This window comes from Bombina bombina, chromosome 7, assembly GCF_027579735.1.
Source record: "Bombina bombina isolate aBomBom1 chromosome 7, aBomBom1.pri, whole genome shotgun sequence".
Classification (NCBI taxonomy): Eukaryota; Metazoa; Chordata; class Amphibia; order Anura; family Bombinatoridae; genus Bombina; species Bombina bombina.
The window spans coordinates 155697293-155723966 of NC_069505.1; the positions used below are offsets into that span (position 1 = coordinate 155697293).

At 39.2% G+C, this 26674-nt stretch overlaps 1 protein-coding gene across 2 annotated transcripts in view; it reads left to right on the forward strand.

The window, feature by feature from the left end:
* LOC128666024 (anoctamin-3-like) overlaps positions 1-26674 on the forward strand; it is a 353414-nt gene that overhangs the window by 77587 nt on the left and 249153 nt on the right. For both annotated transcript variants that reach the window (XM_053720385.1, XM_053720384.1), the window contains one exon: positions 6682-6737. In XM_053720385.1, coding sequence (XP_053576360.1) covers positions 6682-6737 — 56 coding nt within the window. The remainder of the gene's footprint in view (positions 1-6681; positions 6738-26674) is intronic.

The following is a 26674-nucleotide window of genomic DNA, read 5'->3' on the forward strand; positions in this document are numbered from 1 at the left end:
CACCCGTGGAGAGATCTCAAAACTGCAGTTGGGAAAATGAACCCTTCCAATGTGAGAGACCTGGAGCAGTTGGCGAAAGAAGAGTGGTCCAAAATTCCAGTAGAGAGGTGTAAGAAACTCATTGATGGCTACAGGCAGCAATTGATTTCAGTTATTTTTTCCAAGGGGTGTGCTACCAAATATTAAATTGAGGGTGCCAATAATTTTGTCCGGTCCATTTTTAGTTTAGGTGGAATGTGTCAGATTTTACTTTTTTTTCCCCACTTTTTTTGTGTCATACCAATACAAACAAAAGAAATAAGCATGAGAATGCCTAAACATTTGTAATTGCAACAATTTTCTGGGTGAAGTGGTGCATTATCTGACAGAAATGCAGCTGTGACAATATTTTTGACCATGACTGCATTTATGTGTGTGAAAGAGATAACTGGTTATAGAATTCCTGGAAGAAGAAATTGCTTTCCCCTTGCAAGGACAGATCATTCTATCCAGTACATGAAAATTTAGAAAAAAAATATATTAAACGTGTATGTTATAACACAACCCAAAATATTAAATCCATAAGGATAAAAAAAAATATTACAAAATAATTAAAAACACATGATGGAATAATAAATACTTTAAAATACATATTTGAGAACAAAAGTCCTTAACATCAAGTAAATAAAGCAGGGGTATCAAGTTCATTTTATCCGGGGGCCACTGGTAAAGTGTTCCTTTACCATGGGGGCCACTTGAACAGAGTGAGTGCTCTGGAACTGGATATACTAGAAACTGTAAGTGACATTTACACAAAGGCCTATTTAACAAGGTCTGGCGGACCTGATCCGACAGTGCGGATCAGGTGCGCCAGACCTCGCTGAATATGGAGAGCAATACGTTCTCCGTATTCAGCATTGCACCAGCAGCTCACTAGCTATTGCCTATATAGAACATCAACTTGTTACAACTCTTAGAACCATAAAAAAATTGATGGGGCCAAATAAATAATTTACTTAATAAACAAGGGAGGGCCATATTAAAATATTTTGAGGGCCGCATATGACCACAGGGTCGGTACGTTGAGACCACTGATCTAAAGCGTACTTAATTGTATACCCTAATTAGTGCTGTGACTGTAAAAGTTAGAGAGCTCACAAAACTAAATATACATGATTGAAATAATTCCACAAGCATGAATTGTTCACTTATTTAAGTAGTTATTTGCTGGAAAAAGTCTTGGAAGATCCCATTTAAAGTTATATAAATAAATACATAAATATTAGTCAGACCACAAATGAACATTAGAGGTGGTGTGCGCAATTTGTCTGAATTGGAGGTGTAATGCCGTATGGTATGTCAAATGTCTTTAAATGTAGACAACAAGCATTTACCAGGACCCTAGAGTACTCACCTTTGCTGAGCAAATTACCTTTCCCAGACTACAGGGATATGGACACCATTCAAAACTTGCACAACAATTAGATAATAACAGCTTCTGTTCTCAATTTGACCACATAATGGGGCCTATCTATCAAGCTCCGAAAGGAGCTTGACAGTCCGTGTTTCTGGCGAGTCTTCAGACTCTCCAGAAACAGCAGTTATGAAGCAGCGGTCGCAAAGACCGCTGCTCTATAACCTGTCCGCCTGATCTGAGCAGACGGACAGACATCGCCGGAAAACAACCTGATCGAGTACGATCGGGTTGATTGACACCCCCTGCTGGCGGCCCATTGGCGGCGTTGCACCAGCAGCTCTTGTGAGCTGCTGGTGCAATGCTGAATACGGAGAGCATATTGCTCTCCGTATTCAGCGAGGTCTGGCGGACCTGATCCACACTGTCGGATCAGGTCCGCCAGACCTTGTTAAATAGAGGCCTGTGGCTTCAGTGATCAAGCGTACTCACCCAGGTTTCCTATGTGGTTTGTTTCAGTGCAGCTTAGAAGATAGATGCAGGAATGGTCCTTTCCATTTCTTGTCTCTTGGGGCAGGTTATTTTCCTGGATTTCTCTCACAAGAATATGTAGCAAGGGGCACAAAATAGTGTAATACAGTTTTAATTAAATTAAATTACACACACATCTGAATCACACTCACATTTTATGGCCTTAAAATAATTACAAGGTATTTATGCCTCTATAGAAAAGGAACAAAGTAGATTTTTTTTTCATAACCCCCCCCCCCCGCACACAGCTCTTTTGTATGTAAGAGGCACTACCCTGCCCAAAGAATCAACAAAGCAGAGGCATTGAACCATCTCCTTAACCCAGTGGAAACATTGGGGTTATACCTTACCCCAAGTGGCAATGAAGTTGTGACACACAAATGCCAAGGTTCTCTCAACCCAAAATATTGCGCTTTCTTCGTCCGATTGAGGTCACACAAAGTGAGTAGATATCCTTAGGGGTGTCTTTTGATATTTGGGTGATTCTGAAATTAAAAGAGCTTTTATGATACATCAGACTTTATTTATACCTGGGTTGACTCTATATACCAGTGTTTCCCAACCGCGGTCCTCAAGTACCCTCAACCGTCCTGGTTTTCATTATAGCTGAACTAGAGCACAGGTGAAATAATCATCTGATGGATGAGAGCAGGTTAGTAACCATGGTGTTACTGATCAGCTGATTACTTCACCTGTGCACTGGTTCAGCTATAATGAAAACCAGGCCTCTTGGGGGTACTTGAGAACCGCAATTGAAAAACACTGCTATATACCTTTAAAAAGTAGGCGCTTTTCAGCAATACACTCCTTGCTGTAAAGTGGCTACTTTTTAAAGGTATATTAACCTTGTTATTTATATCCACTTGTGAAGGGGTGGTATTTATAAGTTAGTCTTGAAGTGGGTGTTCAGATATTCTGAGTACTACTCAAAAAAACCATTGTCTACACATACATAAACAGAATATACAGGTGAAACTCGAAAAATTAGAATATCATGCAAAAGTTCATTTATTTCACTAATGCAACTTAAAAGGTGAAACTAATATATGAGATAGACTCATTATATGCAAAGCAAGATAGTTCAAGTCGTGATTTGTCATAATTGTGATGATTATGGCTTACAGCTCATGAAAACCCCAAATCCACAATCTAAGAAAATTAGAATATTGTGAAAAGGTGCAATATTCTACGCTCAATGTGTCCCACGCTAATCAGCTAATTAAGCCATAACACCTGCAAAGGGTTCCTGATTAGTGATGTCGCGAACAGCGGCGAACATATGCAATGTTCGATCCGCCCCTATTCGTCATCATTGAGTAAAATTTGACCCTGTAGCTCACAGTCATAAGACACATTCCAGCCAATCAGCAGCAGACACTCCCTCCCAGACCCTCCCACCTCCTGGACAGCATCCATTTTAGATTCATTCGGAGCCTGCATTCTTAGTGAGAGGAGGGACAGTGTAGCTGCTGCTGATTTAATAGGGAAATCGATAGCTAGGCTAGTGTATTCAGTGTCCACTACAGTCCTGAAGGACTCATCTGATCTCTGCTGTAAGGACAGCACCCCAAAAGCCCTTTTTAGGGCTAGAACATCAGTCTGATTTTTTTTTCTTCTGTGTAATCTAATTGCAGCCTGCCAGCTCAGGCTCACAGCGTATACTGAGCCCACTTGCCCAGTGCCACCACTCATATCTGGTGTAACAGTAGTGTACATTTAAAAAAAAAAAAAAAACAACCTTTTTTAATTTGAAATAATAGCAGTCATTTTCCTTCACACGTGTGCGTTTGAGGTCCTGCCAGGGCACAGTGTGACACCAGTGCAAGTCATATCTGCTAAAAAAAAGTAGTGTATATTTAAAATTAAAAAAAAAACTTTTTTTCCATTTGAAATAATAGCAGTCATTTTCCTTCACACGTGTGTGTTTGAGGTCCTGCCAGGGCACAGTGTGACACCAGTGCAAGTCATATCTGCTAAAACAGTAGTGTACATTTTAAAAAAACAAAAACCTTTTTTTAATTTGAAATAACAGCAGTCAGTTTCCTTCACACGTGTGCGTTTCAGGTCCTGCCAGGGCACAGTGTGACACCAGTGCAAGTCATATCTGCTAAAACAGTAGTGTACATTTAAAAAAAAAAAAACAACAACCTTTTTTTACTGTGAAATAATAGCAGTCAGTTTCCTTCACACGTGTGCGTTCCAGGTGAACAACAACCTTTTTTTACTGTGAAATAATAGCAGTCAGTTTCCCTTAAAAGTGTGCATTCCAGGTCCTGCCAGGGCACAGTGTCACACCAGTGCAAGTCATATCTGCTAAAACAGTAGTGTACATCCATTTAAAAAAAAACAACCTTTTTTATTGTGAAATAATAGCAGTCAGTTTCCCTCACACGTGTGCGCTCCAGGTCCTGCCAGGGCACAGTGTCACACCAGTGCAAGTCATATCTACTAAAACAGTAGTGTACATACGTTTAAAAAAAAACAACCTTTTTTTACTGTGAAATAGTAGCAGTCAGTTTCCCTCACACGTGTGCGTTCCAGGTCCTGCCAGGGCACAGTGCCACACCAGTGCAAGTCATATCTGCTAAAACAGTAGTGTACATTTAAAAAAAAAAAAAACCCTTACACTACCTGAACGATACAACATCATACTTGATGATTTAAAGCACGCTATTCCAAACAATTTAGGAATGTTAGGTGATTTATGCCCTTTATGGATTAAAACCAGACTCTGCATCAACTATCTAATTTCCCATGGGAGTTTGCCATGGATCCCCCTCCGGCATACCACAGTCCAGGTGTTAGTCCCCTTGAAACAACTTTTCCATCACTTTTGTGGCCAGAAGGAGTCCCTGTGGGTTTTAAAATTCGCCTGCCTATTGAAGTCTATGGCGGTTCGCCCGGTTCGCGAACTTTTGCGGAAGTTCGCGTTTGCCGTTCGCGAACGCAAAATTTTAGGTTCACAACATCACTATTCCTGAGCCTTTAAATGGTCTCTCAGTCTGGTTCAGTAGGAATCACAATCATGGGAAAGACTGTTGACCTGACAGTTGTGCAGAAAACCATCATTGACACCCTCCATAATGAGGGAAAGCCTCAAAAGGCAATTGCAAAAAAGTTGGATGTTCCCAAAGTGCTGTATCAAAGCACATTAATAGAAAGTTATGTGGAAGGGAAAAGTGTGGAAGAAAAAGGTGCACAAGCAGCAGGGATGACCGCAGCCTGGAGAGGTTTGTCAGGAAAGGCCATTCAAAAGTGTTGGGGACTTTTACAAGAAGTGGACTGAGGCTGGAGTCAGTGCATCAAGAGCCACCACACACAGACGGATCCTGGACATGGGCTTCAAATGTCGTATTCCTCTTGTCAAGCCACTCCTGAACAACAAACAACGTCAGAAGCGTCTTACCTGGGCTAAAGAAAAACAGACCTGGTCTATTGCTCAGTGGTCCAAAGTCCTCTTTTCTGATGAGAGCAAATTTTGCATCTCATTTGGAAACCAAGGACCTAGAGTATGGAGGAAGAAGGGAGAGGCACACACTGCAAAATGCTTGAAGCCCATTGTGAAGTTTCCACAGTCTGTGTTGATTTGGGAAGCCATGTCATCTGCTGGTGTTGGTCCACTGTGCTTCATTAAGTCCAGGGTCAACGCAGCCGTCTACCAGGAGATTTTGGAGCACTTCATGCTTCCTTCCGCAGACAAGCTCTATGGGGATGCTGACTTCATTTTCCAGCAGGACTTGGTACCTGCCCACACTGCCAAAAGCACCAAAACCTGGTTCAATGATCGTTGGATTACTGTGCTTGATTGGCCAGCAAACTCGCCTGACCTGAACCCCATAGAAAATCTATGGAGCATTGCCAAGAGAAAGATGAGAGACATGAGACCAAACAATGCAGAAGAGCTGAAGCCGCTATTGAAGCATCCTGGTCTTCCATAACACCTCACCTCAGCAGTGCCACAGGCTGATAGCTTCCATGCCACACCGCATTGAGGCAGTAATTGCTGCAAAAGGGGCCCAAACCAAGTACTGAGTATATATACAGTATGCATGCTTATACTTTTCAGCGGTCCGATATTGTTCTGTACAATCCTTGTTTTATTGATTGCATGTAATATTCTAATTTTCTGAGATTGTGGATTTGGGGTTTTCATGAGCTGTAAGCCATAATCATCACAATTATGACAAATCACGTCTTGAACTATCTTGCTTTGCATGTATATTCAAATTTTTCGAGTTTCACCTGTATATATATATGTGTGTATATATACACGGTCACTGGATGTAACCCACAGCTGGCAGCCGTAAATCAGCAAGGAAATGCTCATTTCCAAACATTTCGGCTCTCGCAGGAGCCTTTCTCAATGGAAGCCAAACAGACAAGATGTCTATATATATATATATATATATATATATATATATATATATATATATATATATATATACAGTATATATATATATATATATATATATATATATACTTCATTGTATTATCAATGTATCAATATAGTTTAGGCTTTGTTCTTACAATAATTATGTTGTTAAGTTTTACTGTGCTGCAGAATATATACGTGCATTATAATTTGTATTATTAATGTTATTGCTATTATTGTTAATAGTAATGATTATTATTTCTACTGAATTGTATTGTACTGTAGCATTTATTGAGTTTAAAATAACTTAGCAAAAAACAAGCTCTGGAAGCCGAGATTACAGATAATAAGCAGAAATGTAATTAATTTGTTCCTCTCTTTTCAGGTATACATAGATTGCTCGGTAACGGCACATATGAAGCTGCGTTTCCACCACATGAGGTAACATATTGTTATTTACAACAACAAAAAGTGTGTTTTTCATCTGAAACAAATTGCTGCAGTTTAGTTAAGTTTAACTGTTACAATGCCAGATACTGCAATTTAACATTATTAATAATTTATAAAACATATGGAAAATACAAAAAGATAGAAATAGATAATACAGAGGATATTGCTAGGTAAACTTTCAAAGAATATTAATCTCATATGTTATTCTTCATGCACAAGGATAGGTTGTCTGTCATGCAGTGATTTAGGATGTTTTGCAGCAGCCATTCATTCTACTATTTCTAAAACAACACCCACTCCATTTTTTGGTCCATTTACATTTACAGACAAACATACACTAAAAAGGTAGAAGCACTAGAAAGTTTGTTGGATGGACTATGGTTTCAAAAGATTAAAAGCCAAAAATATTCTACGATGCATACTAAAAATTATCAGGTAAACCTTTTAAGAAGTATTTGAATGGAATAAAAGGTTAATTTAAAGGGACAGGAAACCTCAAAATGTTCTTTCAGGATTTAGACAGAACATACAATTTCAAACAACTTTCCAGTTTACTTCTATTATCAAATTTGTTATCCATTGCTGAAGGAACAGCATTGCACTACAGACAGTTAGCTGAACACATCTGGTTAACCAATCACAAGAGACAAATGTGTGCAGGCACAAATCAGCAGCTAACTCCCGCTAGTGTAGGATATGTATGCATTCTTTTCCAACAAGGGATACCAAGAGAACAAAGCACATTTGAAAATAGAAGTGAATTTAAGTGTCTTAAAATTGCATGCTCTATCTTAATTGTGCAATTTTATTTTTGACATCCCTGTCTTTTTAAAGCTGTTGTGTTTTATATTGATATTGGTTACATAACTAATCCCTAGAGACACATTGTTCACTGGCTCCTACACTTCTGATCCCCCTTTGCAATTAACCATAACAGTGAACTTTATCTACTGCAAATACTCCAACACTACTATCCTAATAATAATGTCCCCATTACAAACCTCCAAAGTGCCAACGTCGTTTCCACCTATGCAAATATTTTTATGAATATCTTTGAAAAAAGATTTGCATATGGAGATAAGTTGTTTCTTCTGTGTGGCGCCACTTGCTGGCGCTACATAGACGATATCTTCGGCATTTGGTGGGGTGACGTTGGCACCCTTCAGCAATTTGTGCTAGAATTAAACTCTGCATCAAAAAGTATAAAATTGACATTGTCCTGGAGTGAGGAATCTATTCATTTCTTAGATACTAAGGTGTACAAAGATGGGGACCTGTTAAAAACAGACTTATATAGAAAGGACACAGATAGAAATAGTCTATTGCATTATACCAGTGCACATGTCCCTGCTTTGATTAGGTCACTTCCTTTTAGCCATATGCTCAGAGTGAGAAAGATTGTGAGAGATGACACGTTAGCCCTAGTGAGATTACATGAGATGGGTGATAGATTTGTGGAGAGAGGCTATACACGTACTATGATAGAGGAAGTCATGAATGAAGTATTGAAATTACCTAATAGAAGGGTGAATAAAGAGACAGTTCAGAACAAAAAGAACCCTGACAGGATGGTATTTGTTTCAGAGTATCATGCCTGTAGCCCTGCAATTAAAAAAATAATAAGGAAGCATTGGCACATCTTGAGTGATTGTAATCCAGAAGTGAACGTTTTTAAACAGTCACCCATGCCTGCCTATACTAGACTTCCCATCTTAAGAGACAAATTAATTAAAGCTGATGTGGGGAGTAAAAAGAAATGTAGACAGGGTTTTATAACTTCAGAGAATAATGGTTGTTTCCCCTGTCTTAATTGTTCAAATTGTAACAATATGATCAGGGGCAATATATTTACCCACCCCCTTACAGGACAGAAATTTAGGATTAAAGGATACTATAATTGTAATGCCTCCTTTGTGGTCTGTTTAATTAAGTGTCTGTGTGGCATGATCTACATTGGCGAGACAATCCAACGAGTCATGGATAGGATCCTTCAGCACAAGTCTAACATTAGGACCAATGATTTGAACGCTCCAGTAGCCCACCACATTTTGAAAAAAGGCCACACTATCTCTCAGTTGAGGTTCCAAGTTATAGATTATATACCTATTCGTAGATGGAGTGGCAATAGAGAGTTACTTCTCAAAAAATTGGAAGCTTTCTGGATTGATAAACTGGACACATTAATCCCAAAAGGTATGAACAGGGAACTGGATTTGAGTCTATTCATATAGATATTAAGATCCAGATGGAGTATAATAAGGTTAAGTCATTTAGAATCATAATTCTATTCATTTTCTTTGAGTAATCTGTGTTTAATATCAATTACCATTTGCACCTCTGTTGATGTATTTTAATTGTACTTTTTTGAATTTTGAATGTATATGCGGGTGGTGACCACTAGAGGGTAGTATGTATAAGATTGAACACTAAGGAGTAATTTAAGTGTTAATTGAAGAGGAGTGGTCTTACCTGCCTGCAGGTATTTAAGTAGGCTTGTGTACATACAATGCATGAACATGATTTAGGGTGTATAGCCCTAAAAAAGTTGTTTATTTTTACCTTCTGTTTGCTCCAAACTTTAATATGGAATAAAGATTGTTTGAAATTACAAGTGGTGCTGCTGTGTTTCTGCATACTACTCCCATTACAAACCTCCATACACAATCTCATTTATGTTTAACTTTTCTTTAGTCCTTTGAAGGGTGTTCAGTGTCTTCTGGCCAGCAGCAACAGGTCGAGAACGTTCTGATTCTCACTATGCTGTGGTTCTTTTAACATGTTCTTTTTGTTTTTTATAGAAAAATGTAGCAGTCCTGATTAATTAATCAGGTTAACTAAAAAGAAAAAAAAATGATTCACAGAATTGATGTCAAAATCGGTCAGACAAATAGGGAGGTGGTACACAGGGTTGAGTCTGTTTGTTCTGGGGGAGCTACAGTAAGGACTAACAATGTTGAGAGGATCAGGGGAGCAGTGGTGGGCAGCAGTTAAATGGCTGGATTGGCCCACCAAGATACCAGGAGAGCTACAATTTAAGAGGTGTTGCTGCTGGTGAGTCAATGCAGCTGTAGTCACCTCTCTTTTTTCCACTGAGCTATACATTTTAAGATCACTAAATATTCTCTTGAAAGTCTTATTTCCTACACCATGTACCAAGTGACACACTGTTTTGAGTGTCTTCTCTATGGATAATCATGGATGAAATTGTGTTGTACAATACCTATATACTGTAACAACCATTTGGCATTTTTATTATAAATAATATAATGTAATTTTGGAAAAAATATAGGGGAGGTATAGTCCATTGAAAAAATGGAGAGTGTGCATTTTATAGACTTAACAGAAAATAGGGTTGGCCTTCAAACTTTGTCAGGACTGCTTTCTGTTTCCAGTCCAGCCCTGAGCAGTTAGGGTTAAACTTTAGTGAGGGTTATAAGGTCAACGGTGGAAAAAGTTACCTTAGCAGGGGCTTACTCAATGCAGATTATTATTATTAATATTCACCTAGAATACAAGTTTTGTGTTCGTGTTTTAATGCTGAAAAAATAGTCATTTCAGCGTCTTGGTGTTGGTATAGCTGTACTGCAAGCCTTTTAGCCTGTACCGCAACGTCAGTCCCCCACTCGTAAAAATTACATTTTTTCATGGGACTTCCAAAGCGCTACCACTACATGTTTTGCGGTGAGGCTAAAAAGCTTGCATTACACCCTATACCGACAAGATGCGTACCGCCATCTGAGACCAGTAGCTACAAAACTGTTACATAAAACGCATTACTAAAGTGTTACAAAGTACACTAAACACCCATAAACTACCTATTAACCCCTAAACCGAGGCCCTCCCACTTCACAAATACTATATTAAAGTTATTAACCCATAATCTGCCGCTCCTGACATCGCCGCCACTAATAAAATGTATTAACCCTTATTCTGCTGCTCCCCGACATCATCACCACTATACTAAAGTTATTTAGTATATTTTAAAGATTAAAATTACAATTTCCCTATCTTAAATTAAATTAAAATTTACCTGTCAAATTAAAAAAACTAAGTTTAAACTAATATAACTATTAAACTAAAATCAAACTAACTACCTATTAAATAAACAATATAACATATTTAAAAAATCCTAACACTACTCTAAAAATTACAAACTATCTAATTACAAAAAATAAAAAAAGACTAAAATTACAAAAAAATAACAAACACTAAATTACAAAAAATAACAAATGAAATTATCAAACATAAAAAGGAATTACACCAAATCTAATAGCCCTATAATAATAAAAAGCCCACCCAAAATAAAAAAAAAAAACCCTTACCTACAATAAACTACCAATAGCCCTTAAAAGGGCCTTTTGTAAGGCATTGCCCTAAGTTAAACAGCTATTTTACCTGTTTAAAATAGTTAAAAAAGTTACATTGTAGCTAGCTTAGGCTTTATTTTTATTTTACAGGCAAGTTTGTATTTAGTTTAACTAGGTAGAATAGTTATTAAATAGTTATTAACTATTTACTAACTACCTAGCTAAAATAAATACAAATTTACCTGTAAAATAAAACCTAACCTGAGTTACACTAACACCTAACACTACAATTAAATACATTACCTAAATTAAATACAATTACCTAAATTATGAAAACAAACAAACACTAAATTACACAAAATAAAAAAGAAATTATCAGATATTTAAACTAATTACACCAAATCTAATAGCCTTAAAAAAAAAAAAAAAATCCCACCCAAAATTAAAAAAACCCTAGCCTACAATAAACTACCAATAGCCCTTAAAAGGGCCTTTTGTAAGGCATTGCCCTAAGTTAAACAACTCTTTTACCTGTTAAAAAATACAAAGACCCCCCAACAGTAAAACCCACCACCCAACCACCCCCCAAAAATAAAAAACCTAACAAAAACCTAAGCTACCCATTGCCCTGAAAAGGGCATTTGTATGGGCATTGCCCTTAAAAGAACATTTAGCTCTTTTGTATTGCCCTGAAAAGGGCATTTAGCTTGTTTACGAAAAGCCTAAACCCTAAACTAAAAAAAACACCCAGAAAATCCAGAAGATGCCGTCTGGATGAAGATGGAGTCGCCAGGATGAAGATGGAGCCACCTGCCACCTGGATGAAGATGGTGCCGCCAGGATGAAGACTTAAGCAACTGTGAGTGGATCTTCGGGGTTAGTGTTAGGATTTTTTAAGGTTTTTTGGGTTGCTGTTTTTTTTTAGTTTAGTTTAGGGTTTGGGCTTTTCGTAAACAAGCTAAATGCCCTTTATAGGGCAATGCCCATACAAATGCCCTTTTCAGGGCAATGGGTAGCTTAGGTTTTTTAGATATTTTTTTTTATTTTGTGGGTTTGGGGTGGTGGGGGTTTGTAATGTTAGTGGGTCTTTGTATTTTTTTTTCAGGTAAAAGAGCTGTTTAACTTAGGGCAATGCCCTACAAAAGGCCATTTTAAGGACTTTTGTTACTTTATTCTAGATTAGGTTTTTTATTTTGGTTTTTTTTTTTTTTAATGGGTATTAGAATATGAATAATTTTTATTATTTTTGATAATTTGTTTGTTATTTTGTGCAATGTATTTTTTTCGTTTAGGGTTTGGGCATTTCGTAACCAAGCTAGATGCCCTTTTAAGGGCAATGCCCATACAAATGCCCTTTTCATGGGAAATGGGTAGATTAGGTTTTACTTTTGGCTAGATTACGAGTTTTGCGTTATGAGGGGTGCGGTACTAACTTGCACGTTATTGTCACCGCTCACTTACCTACAGTGCTGGTATTACAGGATTTCAGAAACCCAGCGTTAAAAGGCAAGAAGTGAACGTAGAGCAAAATTGTGCTCCATACCTCCATACCAATCGGAATTAAGGTTGAAAAAATCTGATTCTCTGATGCAATCCGCCAATAGGTTTGAACTTCAATCCTATTGGCTGATCCAATCAGCCAATAGGATTGAGCTTGCATTCTATTGGCTGTTCCAATCAGCCAATAGAATGTGAGCTCAATCCTATTGGCTGATTGCATCAGCCAATAGAATTTTTTCAACCTTAATTCCGATTGGCTGATAGAATTCTATCAGCCAATCGGAATCTAAGGGACGCCATATTGGATGACGTCATTTAAAGGAACATTGTAGAAGAAGCCGTCGATTGAAGAGGATGCTCTGCGCCGGATGTCTTGAAGATGGAGCCGCTCCGCGTCGGAAGGTTGAAGATAGAAGATGCCGTCTGGAGGACCACTTCTGCTGGCTTCATTGAGGACATCTTGCCTCTTTGATGAAGACTTCTCCCGGCTTCATTGAGGATGGATGTCGGCTCTTCAAAACTGTAAGTGGATCTTCGGGGGTTAGTGTTAGGATTTGTTAAGGGTGTATTGGGTGGGTTTTATTTTTATATTAGGGGTTTGTGCTGCAATAGAGCTAAATGCCCTTATAAGGGCAATGCCCATCCAAATGCCCTTTCCAGGGCAATGGGGAGCTTAGGTTTTTTTAGTTAGGGTTTTTTTTTTAAGGTAAAAGAGCTGATTTCTTTGGGGCAATGCCCCGCAAAAGGCCCTTTTAAGGGCTATTGGTAGTTTAGATTAGGCTAGGGCTTTTTTTATTTTGGGTGGGCTTTTTTTATTTTGATAGGGCTATTAGATTAGGTGTAATTAGTTTAAAGATCTTGTAATTTGTTTTTTATTTTCTGTAATTTAGTGTTTGTTTTTTTGTAATTTAGCTAATTGTGTTGAATTTAGTTAATTGTATTATTTAATTTAGGGAATTTATTTAATTGTAGGGTTAGGTTAGGTGTTAGTGTAAGACAGGTTAGGTTTTATTTTACAGGTCAATTTGTATTAATTTTAGCTAGGTAGTTATTAAATAGTTAATAACTATTTAGTAACTATTCTACCTAGTTAAAATAAATACAAACTTGCCTGTAAAATAAAAATAAAACCTAAGCTAGATACAATGTAATTATTAGTTATATTGTAGCTAGCTTAGAGTTTATTTTATAGGTAAGTATTTAGTTTTAAATAGGAATTATTTAGGTAATGATAGTAATTTTTATTTATATTTATTTTAATTATATTTAAGTTAGACTTAGATTTAGGGGTTAATAAATTTAGTATAGTGGCGGTGACGTTGGGGGCGGAAGATTAAGGGTTAATAAATGTAGGTAGGTTGCGGCTATGCTAGGGGCGGCAGATTATGGGTTAATAATATTTAACTAGTGTTTGCGAGGTGGGAGTGCGGCGGTTTAGGAGTTAATATGTTTATTCTAGTGGCGGCAAAGTTTGGGAGTGGCAGATTAGGGGTTAATAATTTTCTTTTAGTGTTTGCGATGCGGGAGGGCCTCGGTTTAGGGGTTAATAGGTAGTTTATGGGTGTTAGTATACTTTTTAGCACTTTAGTTATGAGTTTTATGCTACAGCTTTGTAGTGTAAAACTCATAACTACTGACTTTAGAATGCTTTACGAATCTTGACGGGATAGGGTGTACCGCTCACTTTTTGGCCTCCCAGGACAAGCTTGTAATACCGGCGCTATGGAAGTCCCATTGAAAAAAGACTATACGCAATTTGCTTAAGTTGATTTGCGGTAAGGCAAAAAAAGTGTGCGGTGCCCCTAAATCTGCAAGACTCGTAATACCAGCGGTAGTGAAAAAGCAGCGTTATGAGGCTTAACGCTGCTTTTTTACTTATAACGCAAGACTCGTAATCTAGCCGTTTATTTTTATTTTGTGGGGTTGGGGGGTGGGGGATTGTATACTGTTAGGGGGTGTTTGTTTTGTTTTGTAGCAAAAGAGCTATTAACTTTAGGGCAATGCCCTACAAAAGGCCCTTTTAAGGGCCCTTGGTAGTTTATTCTAGATTAGGCTTTTTATTTTGGGGTGTTTTTTTTTTTTTTTAAAGGGTATTAGAATAGGAATCATTTTTATTGTTTTAGATAATTTCATTTGTTATTTTTTGTAATGGTAGGTCTTCCTATGTTTTGTAATTTTAGTGTTTTTTATTTTTTGTAAAGTTAGGTTTTAGTGTAAGGCAGCTTAGGTTTTATTTCACAGCTAAGTTTGTTTTTATTTTAACTAGGTTGTTAGTAAATAGTTAATAACTTGTTACTAACTAGTCTACCTAGTTAAAATAAATACAAACTTACCTGTGAAATAAAAAAAACAACCTAAGCTAGCTACAATATAACTATTATTAGGTAGGGTATAGGGTATAATAGGTATTATTTAGTTAATAATTATAACTTTAATTTAGCTCTAATTTAATTATGTTAAAGTTAAGGGGGTGTTAGGGTTAGGGTTACGTTAGGTTTACGGTTAGGTTTAGGGGTTAATAGTTTAATTTAGTTTTTTGCGATGTGTGGGGCTGTCGGTTTAGGGGTTAATAGGTTTATTTAGTGGTAGTGATGTAGGAAGCCAGAGGTTTAGGGGTTAATAACTTTATTTAGTGGTGGCGATGTCGGGGAGTGGCGGAATAGGGGTTAATAGACTTATTATAGTGTGGGTGATGTTGGGGTGCAGGGGAATATGGGTTAACTTTAGTATAGTATCAGGAGCGGCATATTAGGGGTTAATAACATTATGTAGGTGTCTGCGATGTCGGGGGCAGCAGATTAGGGGTGTTTAGACTTAGGGTTTATGTTAGGGTGTTAGGTTTAAACATAACTTTTTTTTTCCTCATAGACATCAATGGGGCTGCATTACGGAGCTTTTCATTCCTCGCTTCAGGTGTTGATGCCTATGGGGAAAGCGTGCACGAGCACGTCAAAACAGTACTTGAATTGTATATGATATGGAGCTTAAAACCCCCATATCGCACGCACAAGCCGGCTGTTTCAAAACTTGTAATGGTTGCGCTATAGAGGGATAAATAACTCAACTTGTGTTGCGTTTGTTATTTTCCCTATAGCGCACATAACTTGTAATCTAGAGGATTTACTTTTTTCCATCTAAAAGGAAAAGTTGTATAGTGGCTAAAAGAAGTAGTTGAAAGGTTGTTAAAATTATATATATATATATATATATATATATATATATATATATATATATATATATATATATATATATACACAGTATCTCACAAAAGTTAGTACACCCTTCACATTTTTGTTAATATTTTATTATATCTTTTCATGTGACAACACTGAAGAAATAACACTTTGCTACAATGTAAAGTAGTGATTGTACAGCCTGTATAACAGTGTAAATATGCTGTCCCCTCAAAATAACTCAACACACAGCCATTAATATCTAAACCGTTGGCAACAAAAGTGAGTACAAATTGGTCCCAATTAGCCATTTTCCCTCCCCAGTGTCATGTGACTCGTTAGTGTTACAAGGTCTCAGGGGTGAAGGGGGAGCAGGTGTGCTAAATGTGGTGTTATCGCTTTCTCATACTGGTCACTGGAAGTTCAACATGGAACCTCATGGCAAAGAACTCTCTGAGGATTTAAAAAAAAAGGAATAGTTGATCTACATAAAGATGGCTTAGGCTATAAGAATATTGCCAAGACCCTGAAACTGAGCTGCAGCACGGTGGGCAAGACCATACAGCAGTTTCACAGGACAGGTTCCACTCAGAACATGCCTCCCCATGGTCGACCAAAGAGGTTGAGTGCACGTGCTCAGCTTCATATCCAGAGGTTGTCTTTGGGAAATATACGTATGATTGCTGCCAGCAGAGGATGGGGGGGTGGGGGGTCAGCCTGTCAGCGCTCAGATCATACGCCGCACACTGCATCAAATTGGTCTGCATGGCTGTCTTCCTAGAAGGAAGCCTCTTCTAAAGATGATGCACAAGGAAGCCAGCAAACAGTTTGCTGAAGACAAGCAGACTAAGGACATGGATTACTGGAACCATGTCCTGTGGTCAGATGAGACCAAGATAAACTTATTTGTATCAGATGGTGTCAAGCGTGTGTGGCGGCAACCAGGTGAGGAGCACAAAGACAAATGTGTCTTGCCTACAGTCAAGCATGGTGGTGGGAGTGTCATGTTCTGGGCCTGCGTGAGTGCTGCAGGCACTGGAGAGCTACAGTTCATTGAGGGATCCATGAATGCCAACATGTACTGTGACATACTCAAGCAGAGCAGGACTGTATTCCAACATGATAACGTCCCCAAACACACCTCCAAGACGACCACTTCCTTGCTAAAGAAGCTGAGGGTAAAGGTGATGGACTGGCCAAGCATGTCTCCAGACCCAAACCCTATTGAGCATCTGTGGGACATCCTCAAACAGAAGGTGGGAAAGCGCTCTGTGATGTCATGAAGGAGTGGAAGTGGACTCCAGTGGCAAACTGTGAAGCTCTGGTGAATTTCATGCCCAAGAGGGTTAAGGCAGTGCTGCAAATTAATGGTGGCCACACAAAATATTGACACTTTGGGCCCAATTTGGACATTTCCACTTAGGGGTGTACTCACTTTTGTTGCCATCGGTTTAGACATTAATGGCTGTGTGTTGAGTTATTTTGAGGGGACAACAAATTTACACTGTTATACAGCTGTACATTCACTACTTTATATTATAGCAAAGTGTCATTTCTTCAGTGTTGTCACATTAAAAGATATAATAAAATATTTACAAAAATGTGAGGGGTGTACTCACTTTTGTGAGATACTGTATATATATATATATATATATATATATATATATACCTATATACCCATATATATATATATATATATATATATATATATATACATACACACACATATATATATATATACTGCATGGAGTACTGTACATTTGTTTTACCTCTCCATGTAAGTGTCCTCAGTAAACTATGTTAAAAAAAAAAAGAATAAAACAGAAGAGAGATTTTAATTCTTGGAAATGTAAGAGAATACAGAAGCACTCGCAGGCTGTAAAAGGCTGTAAAAAATAAATTAAAGTAGGGATTTGGATTTAGCAATCACAATTAAATATACCGAAGTGCTTCTCAGGATTTAACATTGAAATAAAGCTTTAAAAATGACTTTTGTTTTCTTGTGTCTGCATTCATTTATATGTGGGACTAAATTACATTTCTCTCCATAATGGAATTGTTTTGCATCAGCCCAAGACATATATTTTACCATGCCTCTAAGCACATATGTGCAGTTATAATTTATTTCCCGTGCACTGACTCCAAACATATAAAGTGAATCCAAACATGTTTCAAAGTGTCTTATGACCGTACAGAGATTAATTTAATAATAAATTAAGTAACAGAATATTTTTTAAGTCTTATTATATTCTGTTATTATATTCTAGTAGCTGAAATGTCTGTGTAGAATAAAGTTACAGTTACATTTAGTTAATTGATTTTACTGTTATCAGTTCTACTCATTCCTGTTTAATGCACCACAACTGTTGGAGGGTGGAAATTTGACATGCTGGCTACCTGATATTTAGATCCGCTTGCTATAGTTATAGCCCACACTATGAAAAATTGATTAAGTTGCATTTGCAGCTTCTAGGATGTTGAGGTGCAGACTTCCACGAATGAGCCTGCGAAAACATACTTAAGATGCAGTTCCTGTTTCTTAGACTTTTTTGCTTGTTTGGGGTGATTGAAAGGCTCTCTTCTTGGTTGGAGAAAGGGGTGGATTGCAAGTGGCGATTGCAGGCAGGCAGTTACTCTGCTTGCGCAGTTGTCTGCATGCAGCTTGAGATATATATATATATATATATATATATATATATACATTGTAGCCGGTGGCCTAGCACTCCTTCCACATCAATGTTGCCTATGCCTGGGTGCTATCCTCAAGTGATACGTATAGAGTAATGGTAGAGATGGAGGGCACTCACAGGACTTCAATCATTAAGTAACTTTTATTATGCTGATTACATTAATACAGTGTCGACGTTTCGGCCCTTTCTAAGGCCTTCTTCAAGACAAATTCATAGTCTAAAAACATAAACAAAAAAAAAACATACGATAAAATACGTGACCAACAAAGTGTAATGTCCATATATACACCAAAGTGTGACCCTCCACCAGAGAAAACCATCAAGTCCCAAAAACTTAAAAAGACTTCTGAAGAAATAAGGAAGCCAGGTCACCCAACTGCTGTGGAAGAAGTAAGACAAGGTAAGAGTACCATAGAGGAAAGAGGACAGAGAAAGAAAGAGAGAACATGAATGGAAATGAGACAAACTGAGCCACTGCTGGAACCACTGTGGTCAACATGAAACCACATTCATGTGCTGTATCATAGTGGACACATACCCATGGTGGCCCTAAAATAGTGTCCACTATGATACAGCTCTATATTTTATCCTCACCCCCTCTAGGAGAAGGGGCCGGGGACTTAGCGTACGTTATGGGTCTTGTCAAATTGTTTTTTCTGTGTACTTATGGTTGGATATTCTCTTTATTGAAGTGCTGCCATATTTAACCCTTAGAATCGAGGAGTCTAGGGGAGTAAGGGGTGTTACTGCTGTATTGACAATGCTCACACCATGGATTGTGTATATCTACCTGCTTGTAAATCTGGATATATAACTTGGGGTAATGACCCATCCTGGCTCAGAATTTACAGGACCTATTACTATCAGTAGTGTTACTATTATGATTTTAAGATTCTACGTTTGGATAGTAGTGATATGGGCCCGCCACTAGGTGCATGACGGTATACTGTTGATATGTGAGAATGTGGTTTCATGTTGACCACGGTGGTTCCAGCAATGGCTCAGTTTGTCTCATTTCCATTCATGTTCTCTCTTTCTTTCTCTGTCCTCTTTCCTCTATGGTACTCTTACCTTGTCTTACTTCTCCCACAGCAGTTGGGTGACCTGGCTTCCTTATTTCTTCAGAAGTCTTTTTAAGTTTTTGGGACTTGATGGTTTTCTCTGGTGGAGGGTCACACGTTGGTGTATATATGGACATTACACTTTGTTGGTCACGTATTTTATCGTATGTTTTTTTTTTTTTTATGTTTTTAGTAGGGTTGCACCGATACCGATACTAGTATCGGTATCCGTACCGATACCAAGTATTTGCATGAGTACTTGTACTCGTGCAAATGCACCGATACTTAAACCAATACCTCCACTTCCTACCCATATGCTATCTTGTGACGTTTTTTCAAACTGCATGTTCCCATTTCATTTTAAACTGTGGAGACTAAACTAAAAATTGTTTACTACTGTTCTGCCAATACAAATTGCTGTTATTTGTATTATTGTAGGAGAGATCACTGCACCTCGTTCAGACAAACCCCTGAAGTACTGGGCAGTTAATAAACAGATTTCCAGCTCTGGCTAAAATGGCCCAAAAATATCTTTCTGCCCCATGCAGTAGTGTGGAAAGTGAAAGACTGTTCAGCTTAGAGTCGAACCTCCATACAAATGTCAGATTGATGTTATATAACAGCCCTACAACCCAATTGCATCACCCCTTTAAATTTAATATTTTATTGTAATATTTTTTATTTATAAACATGTTCAGTAAACGTTTGACTAATAAAACTGTTTTATTATTTCATAATGTCTCTTGAATTACAGTCATTTATAATTATAAAGAAGGAATCTTAAATAATTAGTCTGTATTGTGCTTGGTAAACTGTCACATGACATTAAAAAAAAGTATCGGTAATTGGTATCGGCGAGTATTTGAAAACAAGTATCGGTACTTGTACTCGTTCATAAAAAAATGGTATCGGTGCAACCCTAGTTTTTAGACTATGAATTTGTCTTGAAGAAGGCCTTAGAAAGGGCCGAAACGTCGACACTGTATTAATGTAATCAGCATAATAAAAGTTACTTAATGATTGAAGTCCTGTGAGTGCCCTCCATCTCTACCATTACTATATATATATACACTGCATGTAGTACTGTACACATTTTTTTACCTCTCTATTTAAGTGTCCTTAGTAAACTATGTTAACAAAAAAAAATAATAACACACAGATGCAATGTTATTTTAGAAGTCAACAGAAGGGAAATTTTAATTCTTGGAAATGTGAGAGAACAAAGGAGCACTCGTAGGCTGTAAAAGGCTGTAAAAATAAATTAAAGTGGGAATTTGGATCTAGCAATCACAATTAAAAGTACCGAAGTGCTTCTCAGCATTTAACATTGAAATAAAGCTTTTAAAACGCAAAAAAATGATTTTGTTTCCTTCTGTCTGCATTCATTTACATGTGGGACTGAATTTAATTTCTCTTCATAATGGAATTGTTTTGCATCAGCCCAAGACATATTTTACCATGCCTCTAAGCACATATGTGCAGTCATAATTGATTGCCCGTACACTGACTCCAAACATATAAAGTTAATCCAAACATGTATAGTCTCAAACAAAATATTCTTAAAAAAACAGTTTCAAAGTGTCTTATGACCTACAGAGACTACTTTAATAATAAATTAAGTAACAGAGCATGAATATTTTTTTAATTCTTATTATATTCTGTTATTATATTCTAGTAGCTGAAATGTCTGTGTAGAATAAAGTTACAGTTACATTTAGTTTTTATTGTTATCAGTTCTACTCCTATCTACTGTGTCATGCACCAAAACTGTTGGAGGGTGGCAATTTTTTGACAAGCTGGCTACCTGATATTTAGATCCGCAGGCTATAGTTATAGCCCACACTATGAAAAATTGATTAAGTTGCATTAGCTTCTAGGATGTTGAGGTGCAGACTTGCATGAACGAGCCTGCAACCGCAAGCAGATCCTGTTTCTTAGACTTGTTTCTTTCATGTAATTGGCAAGAGTCCATGAGCTAGTGACGTATGGGATATACAATCCTACCAGGAGGGGCAAAGTTTCCCAAACCTCAAAATGCCTATAAATACAGCCCTCACCACACCCACAATTTAGTTTTACAAAATTTGCCTCCTATGGAGGTAGTGAAGTAAGTTTGTGCTAAGATCTCTACGTCGATATGCGCTTCTCAGCATTTTTGAAGCCCGTTTCTCTCAGAGTACAGTGAATGTCAGAGGGATGTGAAGGGAATATCACCTATTGAATGCAATGGTTTTCCTCACAGGGATCTATTTCATAGGTTCTCTGTTATCGGTCGTAGAGATTCATCTCCTACCTCCCTTTTCAGATCGACGATATACTCTCATATTCCTGTAACGGGGTTTGGCCTAGGCCCACAATTACCCCTGTGGGTCTTTACCCCAGCTACCTCCATGTGCTCTGCAGGCTGATCCTGAGTCTCCGCTACCTGGGAGTTGGGGTACATGACTGTGGCAGTGCCTCCACCTGACTGGGCATCCAGAGCAAGAATGGGTTTCCCAGACAGGAACATAATAAATAACTACAACACACACAGTAATAACAGTAAAACAGTATGAACATGTATTAAAGGATTATGGCAAATAAAAAATAAGGCAAGAAATACAGTGGCTAACTAATACACCAACTCTCTCTAACCAGGCCCAGCACCCTCCCAAACCACCTGTTAACCCACCCTCAGGCTTCACCCTAATGGCTGATGGGTACCAGTTGGTGCACAGAAATGTTGGGGCCCTTTAAGGTAATCCACATGCATTTAAACAGTTACAGCTCATAGGAAACTGCAATCCACAGGAAGAGCTGTTTATAAGTTTATGTGATGGACAGAATGCCCTGTCAGTATGACAAGGAGAGAGGATACTTCTTACCACTAAACAGGATTCATCTGCACAGGCTGACAGAAAACTCCAAGGTATGCCAGTCATTTACTTTGTCTGCATTCTTCTCCACAGCTCTCTCACAGGATCAGACTGCAGCTGGCAGCATACACTAAATCAGCAGAGGAATGCTGTTACTTTACAAGATGAAGTCTGCAGCTCTCTCACAGCCAGGCCTCACACACACACCTTCACTGCTCTGACATGTCTGCTTCCTCCTGTGTCTTACACTCTTCTTTCAGTTTCACTTGATCACATGACCAACCAGTCTAATAGTTGCCTAGGCAACTTCTCCTGCAGATTGTATACAGGTGCAAAAGTTCACAGGAAAATGTTCAACAGGAAGGGCTACATTCTCCCCCTCGTAAAATCCTTGCCTTCCACTGGCAAGGTTCCACCAAGAGGCAAATTGAAAAAACAAAACATATAAATAATAATAAATGCACTAACAGTCCTATAAACAAATGTTAACTATCTTACAGTTTATTCTAGTACAGAGGGGTTCCAACATTCATAATGTCCGCAACCGCATACAGAAAATCAACCATTTTAGACTGTACCTGGGGCATATGTACATAACTGGGTTCTCCGACTTGATCGTAAGTAAGAACCTTGGGAGGCTGTTGTATTCTAGTACCCAGTCTCTGTTCTCTCTGAGGAAGTCCAGAATGTGCCTGGGAATCTTCAGCTCTGACCACTTGGGTGGGGAGGTCACCAGATACTTGAGACCCTGGCTCTCCGATGATACAAGAGTCTCTTTTTGGGGTCCCAGGCACAAAGTTGGGGCTGTTGGGATTCAATGTAGAGGAGGCTAAGGGAGGAGAGGAAGGAAAGTGCTGTGTTTCCTCAGCAGGAGGAGACCACCATTGATCATCAGCACTAAGAGCTTCTGGAGTCTCTACTGCCTCATTTTCAGGACTCTCCATTGTGCTTTTCTCCCATTCACTACTACTCCCTTCCTCTTCATCAATATAGGCTATTGGTAGTAGATGGTTCCTATGCCAAGCTTTGATCCGGCCTTCTGGGCCTTTTATATTATACACTGGCAGCCCCTTTAGCTTAGACACAACTTCAAATAGGGTATCCTTCCATCTGTCTGCTAATTTGTGTTTCCCAGGTACCCCTAGATTCCGGAGGAGAACCTTATCTCCCGCTTGGACTTCCCGATGCTTCACTTTGGTATCGTATCTTCTTTTGTTGCGTTCCTCCATTTTTGCCGCAGCTTGAGTGGCCAACTCGTAGGCACTGTGAAGGTTTTGTCTGAGGGTCCTCACATACTGGAAGTGAGAGTCTGACTTTGTTCCATCTGGGGACACCCCCAACCGGACATCTATTGGTAGTCTGGCTTCCCTTCCAAACATTAGGAAATAGGGTGAGAATCCTGTAGACTCATGCCTTGTGCAATTATATGAGTGGACCATGGCTTCTACATGCTTACTCCAGGACCGCTTCTCCACTTGTTTCAGAGTCCCGAGCATGTCTAGGAGTGTCCTATTAAAACGCTCAGGCTGTGCATCACCCTCAGGGTGGTAGGGTGTTGTTCTGGACTTGTTAACCTGCAACATATCCAACAGTTCTTTGATCAGCTTACTCTCAAAGTCTCTACCTTGATCAGAATGTATTCGATTGGGCAGACCGTAGTGCATAAAATATTTCTGCCAGAGGACCTTGGCTACGGTCACAGCCTTCTGGTCTTTAGTGGGAAAAGCCTGAGCGTATCTGGTGAAATGGTCTGTTACTACCAGAACATTCCCAATTCCGGTAGTATAAATACATAGATAGTCCATGCACACAAGATCCAGGGGTCCTGTACTTCTCAGGTGGCCCATAGGGGCAGCTCTCACAGCTGAGTCTTTCTCTGAATACAGATCTGAGCAGAGTCTTTCTCTGAATACATCTTCTGCAGGTCTTCACATAATGTTCAACATGTTCTCTCATGCGAGGCCAATAGAACCGGTCTTGTTCCAGGCCATAGGTCTTGTCTACCCCAAGATGCCCATGTTGATCATGGAGGGCTCTTAGGACCATTCCCCGATATCTATGAGGTGACACTAGCTGCTTTCGACCAGGGTGGTCATGGTATTTTATAATTCTATAAAGGATTCCATCTTCTAGATGTAGTTTACTCCATTCTCTCCGGTACAAATCTCTTTGTCCAATGGGAAGGGAGCTCAGTAATTTAGGGTTCTTGGCTCTCATTGCCTTGAGGACTGTCCCTATATACCAGTCCTGTGACTGGGCTTTCTTCTTGTCTTCATTGGTTATGTGAGACCACTGTTGGAGCATTGCTGGAGCACAGAATACCTCTGGTACGGCTTCTGGGGAGTGACATATGGAGTCTATTCCTCTGAGTTCAGAGAACTCATCCTGCCTCTCAGCCACTACATATGTTTGGCACAGGGCTCCTACCCCAGGCACAGGGATTTCTTCCCATTCCTCCTTTTCTTCATGAGGAGGAAGTCCAGGTCTGCGGGACAGAGCATCCGCACTGACATTCTTAGGGCCTGGCTTGTATTTAAGGCTGAAACTATAGTTCGACAATGCTGCCAGCCACCTATGCCCTGTGGCATCCAGCTTTGCTGTTGTTTGAATATAAGTAAGCGGATTGTTATCCGTCCTTACCGCAAATGTTGCTTCATATAAATAGTCATGTAACTTGTCCACAATTGCCCACTTGAGCGCCAAGAATTCTAGCTTATGGACCGGATAGTTTTTCTCTGCACCAGTTAGACTTCTACTTATGTAGGCCACTGGTCTTAACCCTTCCGGGTAGCTCTGATGCAATACGGCCCCTAGGCCTTCCATACTGGCATCAACATGGAGCACATATGGTTTCTCAGGATCTGAATATGCCAATACAGGAGCTTCTGTGAGTCTTTTCTTCAAGATTAAGAAGGCTTCTTCGCATCCTGAGGTCCATTTCTTTCCGAAGGAGTCTTTAGGACTTGGCGCCTTAACACCCTCTATAGCAGAGGTAGTCTTTAACAGGTTGTGTAGCTCTCGAGCAATCTTTGAATAGTCTTTCACAAACCTCCGGTAGTAACCGCAGAATCCAAGAAATGAGCGCAGCTCACTGATGTTATCTGGCCTGGGCCAGTTCATCACTGCTTCAATTTTGGTCGGGTCAGTTGTCACACCTTGTGCGGAAACAATGTGACCTACATATGTAACAGAGTTCTGGGCAAACCGACATTTGTCTATTGATAATTTCAGACCCTCTGCTTGGAGTCGATTCAACACCTTCAGCAATCGCTGTTCGTGCTCTTCTGGTGTCCTTCCAAACACTATGAGGTCATCAAGATAGACTAGGCACTCTTTGGGATTCATATCCCCCACAGTCTTCTCCATCAGCCTTTGAAAGGTGGCGGGAGCCCCAGTGACCCCTTGGGGCATCCTGGTAAACTCGTAGAATCCCAAGGGACAGATGAAAGCTGTCTTTTCCTGATCGTCCTTCTTCATGGGTACCTGATAATACCCAGACCTCAAGTCCAGAACGCTGAACCACTGGCTTCTAGAAAGGGCATCTAGCAGATCTTCTATCCGTGGCAGAGTATATTGATCTGGCACAGTCCTTTTGTTTAAAGTCCGATAGTCTATGCAGAGCCGGACTGTGCCATTCTTTTTCCTAACTACCACTATGGGTGAGGCATATGGACTTCTGGACTCTCTAATAATGCCAGATTCTTCCATCTGTTTGAGTATATCCCGGACATCTTCCACATCTCGAGGGGGTATTCTCCTTGATCTTTCTCTGAAAGGAGCTGGGTCAGAAAGTCTGATAGCATGTGTGGCACTCTTTGCACATCCCACATCCATTTCTTTCCTGGAGAAGACTTTCTCTCGAGTAGCCAATTTGGATCGGAGGCTATCTCTCCACTTTTGTGGTAGAGGAGAATCTTCCAGTTCAAAAACTATAGGTCCTTCATGATCACCTCCCTGTTCTGCCTTTACTGACATTACTGAAGAGACTTGGTCCAACAAGTGAATCACACCAATCTTCTGGTGACGATCAATTCTGATCTCTGTGGGTGTTAAGTTTCTTATCATTATCGGAAAATCTTTACACCAGTGATTCCGCCAGTCTTTCACCTCAGGTATGAGAGTCCATCCCTTTTTTGCATCCTCCTCAGGCAAGGACTCAATGAGGTATTGCCTGGTTCCTCCTAATATTTCATGGTGCATAGATGCTATGGCTCGTAGAGTCTTATTCTCTCCAGGCCTTACAAATAAATGTTCTTTCCCCGAGTAGTGGCATGATCCTGGTCTAGCTTGTAGGGCTAGTCGATGGCACTCTTTCCCTACAACAGGGCTGACTTCCATCAGT